Source organism: Porites lutea, chromosome 4, assembly GCF_958299795.1.
Source record: "Porites lutea chromosome 4, jaPorLute2.1, whole genome shotgun sequence".
NCBI lineage: Eukaryota > Metazoa > Cnidaria > Anthozoa > Scleractinia > Poritidae > Porites > Porites lutea.
In genome coordinates, this window is record NC_133204.1 from 21,738,844 (window position 1) to 21,748,374 (window position 9,531).

Below are 9,531 nucleotides of genomic sequence, written 5' to 3' on the forward strand. Positions count from 1 at the left end.
TGAAGGGGTCGAAGGTTTCACTTGCGTCTTGACAAGTATTATAGCATCCGGGAACGTGTTTTGCGTTCTTCCCATTATGCTTTGCGAGGCGAGGCACTTTTACTATCTCCTGAAAATGAAATTCTTTTGTGTGAGTCTATGTTAAACTTGAATAGTTTCAAGCAAGTTTTATCGGTTCAAAACTTCTTTTTTATCTTTAAAGGTCTCGATCTAATGTGACGCTTCAGCCTTTCATGTATCAACGATTTTGTTTCAGCTTAAGAAAGTAGAAAGGTTGATATTTTAACTTGAAAATCGCCACCCTTGCTTCGTCTCACCAACGTATGACGCCCGGACAAACTCGTCTCACTTTTTCAAAAAACAATTGTAAACGGGGGGGAAAGCAATCTGCGTTTTCGTTCGGCGGCATATTTAACTTTTGGTTGGCTGATTGGGTTCTTGACATTGTTGTTGTAACTGTTCAAGGAGCTCTCTTCAAGAAAGTCTGCAACGTCGTTGCGGGGTTTTGTAGTTCTGTTTGTTTAGTATTATATGATATATAAATAATATGAAGTTACCAACCGTTTCATTCACATAACTTTAATAATCAAACTCTGCTTTCGCACAATTTTTCTCGGTTTATTTTATTAATGTGAATACCCCAAACTACCGCTTATCAGCCGAAGGCTTATACATCTACGTAAGGGGCTTTAGGAGGGCATACAACCGGAAACGAAAAACCGCTTCGAAACCTTCAAAACGTCATAATTAATCGAATTCATTTAAATACAAGCGGAGGTTCGGGGGGTGGGGAGGGGGAGGGGTATGTCCGGAAAGGCTTACAATTGGGTGTACTTTTTTTTTTTACAAAGAGATGGGCCCATAACTGGACGGAACAGGGGCTTACAAGTGGGAGAGCTTATAAGCGGTAGTTTACTATATCAGACGTCTCTAACGAGATGTAGGCTGCTTCCCCCACTGCGAATAAAAGCACTTTGAAGCGGGAACGGGTGAACGAGGAGATATCGGTTTAAATGAGTAACGTAGTTGTTCGTTGCTGGACTTTCGTCTCGGGCTTTCCACGTCCGCGGGCGAAGGTGAACAGGAGAAGTATCCATCCTCTATTTCATGTGTTGGCGATCGCCTGTTTGAAATGAGTAACGGTGGCAATAGTGTTCCTGGGCGAAGCCTGGGGCTAGTTCGCTGCTGACCGTGAGATGAGCCCGCGACACTGCGTTCCTCAGACGAATTTGAACGTGACGTAGTGTCTTTAAATGTTGTGGAAGTCTGGGTCGTCACACTGCCCTGCTTCGAAGAATCCCCTTCATAAGGACAGTTCAAAAGAAGATCAGGAAGGACATCTCCGGTTACCTTGTCCAAACTCTTCGAAGAGAGATCTGTCAATGTCGCCATGGCAACGATATCGCTCTTGTCAAAGGAGTTGCTTGGTGATGATGAAAGGGAAGACCGACATGATATCGGTGAACGCCTTTGAAAGTCGTCTGCAAAGGGAAATTCTTGACCTGTATGGAGAGAAAGTCGCTGTTTATCGGCGTTGTTTTTTAAATGAAGGGGAGCTAATTCCACCTTGGTTTCAAAGTTGGACTGTTTATTGTCCGAAGCAGAAGTAACAATTGCCATTTGATTGACGAGTTCTTTGGGCGAGTGCCTTCCTTTTTTGACAGAAGATATACTAGGTAATTGAAACTGCGTATTTTCACTTCCTTCCAACTTATTATCACTTGATGGCTTTGCACTTTGATTGCTTGTTACATGGTGCGGTGGTGCAAATTCAAGAAAATCTGTTCCTTGAAGATCGCGTGACATGGATTTCCAGTCTGACATATCACTCTTGCTCTTCCGCAGTCCTGGAGGGGTGGACTTCCCAACACCCTCTCTGGTCGTGGATTCAAACACCGCTGACCCTGTTCGCTTATTAGGTTCTAACGGTGCAGGTTGTAGTGGGGGCGCTAACAGAGTCTTGGCGCCAACACCTGAGCTATGAAGCTTTTTCGTATCCATTGCGGACAGGGTATATCTCCGGACTATTGACACCTGCCTTCGATCTTGATCGGCGGGATGGGTTACTGGCGAGGCCCGAAGGGTTATAGTTTGCTTTACTGTTACTGAGGTTTGCGTTTCACGACGAAACAACCGAGGAGACGATAATGGACTTATAGTAGGTGATGACTGCCGACTTTTCACGAGAGATGTGTATGGATTTGAATGGGTCTCTATGTTTTCCAAAACCTCTTTGCTGTTATGTAGTGGAGAGTTATTCATCACCTGGCGTTGATTTTTGTTTTTCTCTTCGCCGTCCGAAGCGAAACTTTGGTCTTTATGCGGAGATGTTCGTCTCGTAAATAGGCGTTGATATTCATTATTTGTTTCTTCTGTTTTAGAGTCATTGTTAAAACTTTGTCTTTCGTCACTCGACCCTAAACTGACAGTTTCACCTTTAGTTTTATTGTTGTCCATCTGGGAGGAAATTTTAGCACCTTTATTCTCTTGAAGTAAGTTAGTAACTTGTTCATCCACAGAATTGGAGCGAGTAAGGTGTTCCTTTGAATCATTTGTGGTGCACGGAAACTCGTTAGAGTCGAGTGAAGAGCAAAATGAATCTTGTATCCTGAGAAGCTCCTCCAACCCAGGTGACGGATCACGTGGTGTATTCTCTCCGTCGGAAATCTGAAAGCTAAATTTTTCTTCCTCAGACAGTGAGCGTACCGACGTTTTTCTTGACTGGCTTTGATTTCCGTCTTTGCTCTCTGTTTTTTCCATTTTCTCTTTAGCATCTTCGTTGCAATTTAATATCTCTTCTATGTCGAGAGGATCAAAGTGGCATACAGAGCGCTTTCTTCTCCGTTCAATTTGTGGCGAATTGCTGCGGATTTCGTTCCCTAAATCGGAGCCTAGTAGATTATTGCAAGGGAAAGAAGGCTCTTCTTTTTCAGCTGCGTATAATATTGTATGATTTTTGCGGAGCGTATGACCCGTCAAAGGCCAAGAAAATTTGCGGATGTCCTGCATATTAACCAGACACTCCTCCAACTGTACCATCTGCGCCTCATTGCGTTCTCCTGCCAGCATATTCTCACGGCAAGCGTTTATCAGTAGTCTCGTTGTTTCCAAATCTGCTGCGTTTATTACGTAGTCGAATACTGTATTTTTGCTTAAATCCTGTACCCATAGATTACTCTTAGCATCTAGCAACGCTTGGATAACTTCTTTGCCAGAATTTGAGAGACATGCATGAATGAGAGCCGTACGTCCGTCAATATCTTGTAATTTTACCATAGCCTTTTTGCTCAGCAAATACGCCACAACTCGTCGTTTCTCGTCCGGATCTGTTTTAGACTGGCAACACAACATTAGCGGTGTTTCGAGGCGTTCGTTTCGTACATTCACAGATGTGCCTCCCTCCACAAGCATGCGCACCAGGCGAAGTTTGCATGTGGCGCTGGCCTGGAACAAAGTTTCTGATCCCTTGCTGTTCATAACTGTGAAGAAAAAGGCGAGAGTGATAAGTACTGCGTTTTTGGCATTGTGCCATGAACACTCGGTGCTATTTAATTTTAAGGGCAAATTTTAAGCTCGGTAAGTGAATGTGAGAGATGTGATAATCAGCATGTAACGTGATGCGACGTAAAAGATCTTGAGTCCCCAGCAGGATTTTAACCTATGACCTCTCGAACATCTGGAGGTCACTGTAGTCTCTCTTCCTTGTTTCGTCACGCAACGCTCCTGGGGAGGAGTGTTGCGTGACGATACTGCGACCTCACTTGGACCAAATTTTCTGGACTTGGCAAAAGGCTCGATTTCCGCCGCTCTCTCGGATCTGATCACGTTTCTCCCCGCCATATCAAACAACAACTTTGAGTCTGCCGTTTAAAATCTGCTCAAGGAAAATGAATCTATGCTGCCAGCTCCATTTAAGTAGACAACGATCTGATTGGTGAAAAATCGACAATAGCAAACCCAGGCGTCCAACCGTGTTTTCGGGGAGGAGCACGGGTTCATTGTCCGAACAGTGGTTTATAATCGAGTCTAACCTGACAGAGGAGACCAGCCAGGTGACTAGTCCACTGCACAAGCAATCCCTTTAAAATATGAAATGTCTTAGTCTTAAGCTACAAAAGTTGTAACTAGACGTAGGAAAAGTCTCTTCTTTTTAAAGATAACAACAACTTACGCGTCGTTATGAATGTTTTGTTAGAATACGAACTGCCACCCAGGCAATAGCCTGAGAAAACGGCCGACGTTTTGCAACGCCACCACTACCAAGATCTGGGTAGTGACGCGTCATCAATATGGAATTTCTAAGTTTGTTCCTCAGACGTCATCTCGCGGGGAAACCAACAACAACAACAATTTTATTAAAAAGCAAAGAAAGACATTAAACATACACACTGCCTGCATTTAGCTAAAGCTATTAGAGGTAGGCAGTGTGGGTACCCTACATACTTAAATATATTTAACAAGGAAAGTTAAAGAGATTTACAACATCAAGGATAAGTCGGTTGTTTTGGTGGCTACGAAGACAGTGTGCACGTGACCTCTGCAATTATGAAGTAAAAGCTGGAAATTTAGATTACTGCCTTAATAAATAAAATTTAGAAAAAAAACAGCCAATATCTTCGTCATGGCAAAGTTCTTTTTTTTTCTGTTTTCTTGTTTTGACAAGCTCTGAGAAGTGAAAGTGTGAATACTCGACCAGTGAGACGTATAGATTATGTGATAATTTGATTTTACCTTTCTCTCAATACTGATTTAGTTTAGTGTAGCGAGAAAGTTTATTTGAATGATGTTTTTGGGGCAGGAATTATATTGTCCTGCCTAATTGCTTTTCGTACCTTTGTTTCTTTAGCGCCTTGTACGCTTTCCGCCGTTCTTTTCCGCCATAATTGTCTCAAACAGTACATACATTGCAGGTGTTCGTTTGACATCAAGAAACCCACGCGTTGTGCAAACTTTCCGCCCTCAAGAATATGACATATTCTCCGTTATAACGAAACATAACTCCGAAACTTTACAAATTTATTCTTTTTCCTTTTAATGTACATGAGATGAAAAGGAATATTTTGAAATTCGATTTCGCTGATTTTAACGTTTTGAAATAGGATTATCTGCTTGTTACTTATCTTAAAGAAATTCCCTGGAGAAATAGGTCGTTATTAATGTTTACATTCATTGAATATCCAGTAAAAACTGACCCCTAATTTCACAGAGGATGCACCAGTCTTAATTCATATTAAACTTTGTACTTTGAGTCTTAGAAACGTTTCTAAGTTCATGATAAAAACTTGCCACATGATAATTTTTCGCTCATGTTTAAACGCAAGCCGAAATACCGGTTTACGAAAATTACGGAAAGAGTTGATTTGAACCGAACGAGTGCTTAGTTCCTAAGAAAGCATAAAGAACATTTTCCGAATCTTTCTAAAACAATTTTATCGGCATTTAAGAGTTACGTTGCTATTTTACTGAAATACGCTCAAAGTTTCGCGTTTGCTTGTCCACAGAAAAACAACAACCAATTTTTGCAGTTACTTACCAACGTTAAAGAACACCTTTGCTATTATTTCGTCGCTTCAAGCTCCACTGAAAATGTCTTTAGCCTCTGAAGAACGCCTTTGTTTTAGCTGCAGCCGGCTAAAAAAGAAAAAATAAAGAGTTACCTGACAGATCGAAATATTCCTTTGTTTTGCTGTCGGTTTCCTCGGTCACAATGTAGCGATCGAAATTTATAGCACATATAAACTAACTAGTTTTCAAAAGAAATGGACGAGAAGCTGCACTAGAAAGAGCTATTTTGTAACAATAACCGCTGGAATATTTACTAGTTACAGAATATCAGTCGTGAAACAAGTTGGCATCCAGGTTAACCGTGACAGATCATTTCCCATTAATCGTTCTTCTCCTCGTGAAGCTAGAAAGACAAACAACAGGATATGCAAAATGACAGCTATACTTCAGGCACAAAATAGTAGACTAGACTGACTCAGTCGACGCAAAAGCTTCTAAGTACTTCAATTGAAGACTGGAAACTGGATTAAAAAATGCCTTTAGCATTTTTGTTTCACCAAAATCGATGCAACTTTCATTGAACAAAAGAAAGGTTTCACTTTGGCCATGGCAAGTTCAAACCGATGGTTACTAGCTAGCAAATGATCAAATAATCGTCTTAAAATGAGAATTTAGTGCGTATTACTTAAATCGAACTTAAATAGTTCAAATGCTGTCTGCGCCTCCTTTCACCAGCACGGTAGAAAAAATACTTGTTCTTGGTGGAACTGATGTGTATAAGGTAAACAGTTGTACTGCATGTTCATGTGATTCGATATACACTGTACCACTGCGTTTAGGGAGTGTTTATAATTGAGCTATTTATTAGCCTTCATAACAGGCGCCCGCGTTTTTCGGGAGAACAAAGCAAGAAGCAGGCGTGGAGCGTGAGACACACGCGACAGGGGAAGGCGCGGAAAAAATAACTTACTTTTATGCGCCTTCCCCCTTTGCGCGCGTCTCCCGCTCCTCGCTTGCTTCGCGTTTGCATTCGTTCGTTCTGACGGGTAGCTACTTACAGACAAACCTTCGCATCGATTGACACTCAATGTATGTACATTTGCATCTTACAAACCACTAGCAACCACTCATTTCAAAAAGCTGGCTCACTAACTTACAACAAACGGTGCTTACAAACGTTACAAACGTCTTATTGACAAGCTGAAGCAAAACCGACAATGGTAGAATGACTGTACAACCCACTTTATTATGACTAACAATAACGACAGTATTACTATGACAAAAGACGAATCGAAGTTCACGGCTACTTATATCGAGAGTCTTCATAGCCAATAACATACGGCTTAACTGAGAGACGACCAATAATATCGCGACTTGATATTGACTTAGGTCAATAAACAGCTTTAAATACCATCAACCGATGTGATACAACTCACTTTGAGTCTAAAGATGCCTACCGCACAGGTTGTCGAAAATATGTAAGAAAATGTCAACAGCAGTCCTATTCAGGACTACATCTACCCGGACGATCATATCCAACCTATTTATGACCTACTGTGTCTTATACTTTATTGTTCAATGGCAGCCGCACCTTGCGAGCAGAGTTTCCTTTTGCCTGTTTCTTTATTAAGTGTGGAAGCCCTCTCTTTGTGGAGATTGCGCTTAAATTAATTAATTTTTCGGCAAATCACTGTAACTGTTGATGAAAAACAGTAAACTTGAACATTGCGTTTTAGTGTTTCCTGGCACTGCATTTGCCACCAAAGTATTACCTAAACAGACTTCTTCAAAACTACGTTCGGTCTGTTACCACAAATGAAGGTTAACCCGTCGCTCCTGAATTTCATCCGATTACTTCGAGTCGTTTTCTCCTCTCAGCAACGTCTGAATCGACCGGCCGTTAATGCCGTCCAGTGACGTCACTACTACCCGAAAACCGGGTAGTGATTTTGATTGGTTGATTGTCTAAACATTCGCATAATTATGCATAGTTATGAGAAATTTTAGCGGGATTGTCGTTTGATATTCAGCGGATCACATCCCTGTTATGCTTTCGTGGAGTTCAAACATTTCGATAATCTTTATCGTAAACAGCAAAATTGCCCTCGTCTTCGAATTGCACTGAAATGCTAAATTGAACTGCGAATGAAGAATCATTGCGGAGAGTCGGTAGATTTTTCATTTAGAGCCGCTTTGCGGTTTCGGCAGTGATTTTGTTTATGCGAAGTTTCTGAGGCCAATGTTGTAATTCGACCTTCTAGCTATTTACACCATCAAGTGTAATGATTCTGTTAGCTTTTCTTTCTTGTTTCCTTGTTTGCTTTTTTCTTAGTTGAACTAAGTGTTCCGTGTCTGTATTTATTTCATTGCGTGATTGCGACCGAGTTTGATTATGGAATTACAACCGGTTCAGATTACTGTATGCAGTTAATAGTTTGAACGTTAAACAAGAACTACCATCGAAAAAAGTAAAGCAATTCTGTATCATACCTGATGCAGACAATTCCAAACGATATTTCTTGGTTTTCCACTTGAAAATCGTGTTTTTTAACTTTTTGCATGGATTAAAGCAAAGGAGTAGTGACGTCACTGGACGACATTAACGGCCGGTTTATTCAGACGTTACTGAGGGAGTAATAACGACTCGAAGTAATAGGATGAAATTCAGGCTACGTCGCTCCTAGACTTTTCCAGAAAAAAAATCAAGCGCCCTTTAAAGTTTCAGCCTCTTTCTGATTATATACGTATGCTTCGTACCTGGTCCAAAAATACAACTTTTATAGTTTTGTATACAGTGGGGTGTCGGTATATTTTACAAAAGGTTATTTGTATCAAATTGCATTGTTTTTTATTCTTCAGGAAGCAATCGAATCACCCTTCTGTCACCGAATATATTTAACTCGTATTAATCAAGAATTTGAAGCAGATGCATTCTTTCCCATGTTTGATGAAAATGTTTACAAACTGATAAGGTATTTGTACTGTTGGTGTCATAGATTAGCACAGTGGTTGACCGAGATCTCGCCCACCACCTCCCTCCATTTTTTAGAGGGCGGGAATTCGTTTAACCGTTTTCTTTCGATCAAACAATGCGATTTACTGAGACGAGATATGAATGAAAGTAAGGTCAACAACAGAAGACTTTTTTGTGAGTTTTTACCCAGTTAAATGCTTTCTGGTTATTGCATTTGAATAATCGCAAATTTTTCTGCTTCCGTCCATGCTATCACGAATTGTGTCCCGTTGTCCTTTTTTCCTGTGGCATCTGTGCTGTTTCGTAGACAATTTATCGTTGTTCAGAAAAATTCGTTTCCAAGACTCGAAAGCTTTAAACTTTTATTAAAAAGATAAACAACGTTCGTTTTCACTTATGTGTGTATTTCTGTTTTAGCAACCCTTCTGAAGTGCCCCAAGGCGTCTTCGAAGAAAATCAAGTACAGTATAAATTTTGTGTTTATGAAAAACAGTGTTGAATACGAGGCAAAGAAAACGAGGGCGTACGATAAATGACAATTTCGAGAGACAGAAATAACAATTTTAAACTTAGTTTTACCATGAGACTACTGAGCTCCATACATCTCTTGCAAACTATTTTGGACGAACTTCTTACTGGCAACAATAGGTTGTGCGATGAAAGCGTTCTTTCAATTCCAGTTCTTTGTTGCAAACTTGATTTCAAATAAGCTAAGTTCCATTTAAAAACAAAGTATCCCCTTTCTTTGCATAAATATTTTTTTTGCAACCGTTGCAAACAGTATTCATCAGTAAATATTGTCTCAAGTATTGTCACGTGAGTTATAATGTGTGTTTAGTCACGTGATTACAAGTTACAATAAAACATAGGTAGTTCTTAATCACCATTTGTGTTGAGTGTTGTCCTCTGGCGTCTGATACGGATGACCTACTTAATTTTTCTTGAAAGATTCCCGCTCTGGGGGCGGAGCGAAGCTTGCAGTCACGTGGCCTTCCCGTCTTTCCTCCGCCAACCCCGTACCCCCGGGAGAGCTTGCTCGCAGGCTTAAGACG

At 40.8% G+C, this 9,531-nt stretch overlaps 2 protein-coding genes across 3 annotated transcripts; one reads left to right on the forward strand and one right to left on the reverse strand.

Annotated features, from left to right (window-relative positions):
• Positions 1-109: 109 nt before the first annotated feature.
• On the reverse strand, positions 110-6,164 carry LOC140932885 (uncharacterized). 2 transcript variants are annotated; one of them, XM_073382380.1, is made up of 3 exons: positions 5,981-6,164; positions 5,534-5,631; positions 110-3,479 (listed from the first exon to the last, which is right to left on the reverse strand). In XM_073382380.1, exon 3 carries the CDS (start codon positions 3,475-3,477, stop codon positions 931-933), a length of 2,547 nt encoding a protein of 848 aa, XP_073238481.1. In that variant the 5' UTR covers positions 3,478-3,479; positions 5,534-5,631; positions 5,981-6,164; the 3' UTR covers positions 110-930. The 2 variants fall into 2 exon arrangements, with proteins under 2 accessions (XP_073238481.1, XP_073238480.1); XM_073382379.1 differs by lacking the exon at positions 5,981-6,164 and adding an exon at positions 5,820-5,836.
• Positions 6,165-6,213: 49 nt separating this feature from the next.
• On the forward strand, positions 6,214-9,365 carry LOC140932889 (dihydrofolate reductase-like). Its single transcript, XM_073382389.1, has 3 exons — positions 6,214-6,286; positions 8,365-8,477; positions 8,897-9,365. The coding sequence occupies exons 1-3, from the start codon at positions 6,215-6,217 to the stop codon at positions 8,976-8,978; spliced, it is 267 nt and encodes an 88-aa protein (XP_073238490.1). The 5' UTR covers position 6,214; the 3' UTR covers positions 8,979-9,365.
• The last annotated feature ends 166 nt before the right edge of the window (positions 9,366-9,531 follow it).

Bases quoted from the DNA above. Each gene is read 5' to 3' on its own strand.
- LOC140932885 (XM_073382380.1), bottom strand. From the start codon at position 3,477: ATGAACAGCAAGGGATCAGAAACTTTGTTCCAGGCCAGCGCCACATGC.
- LOC140932889 (XM_073382389.1), top strand. From the start codon at position 6,215: ATGCTGTCTGCGCCTCCTTTCACCAGCACGGTAGAAAAAATACTTGTT. The intron at 6,287-8,364 runs GTAAACAGTTGT...TTTATTCTTCAG, and splicing joins GTGGAACTGATGTGTATAAG to GAAGCAATCGAATCACCCTT. The intron at 8,478-8,896 runs GTATTTGTACTG...TTTCTGTTTTAG, and splicing joins AATGTTTACAAACTGATAAG to CAACCCTTCTGAAGTGCCCC.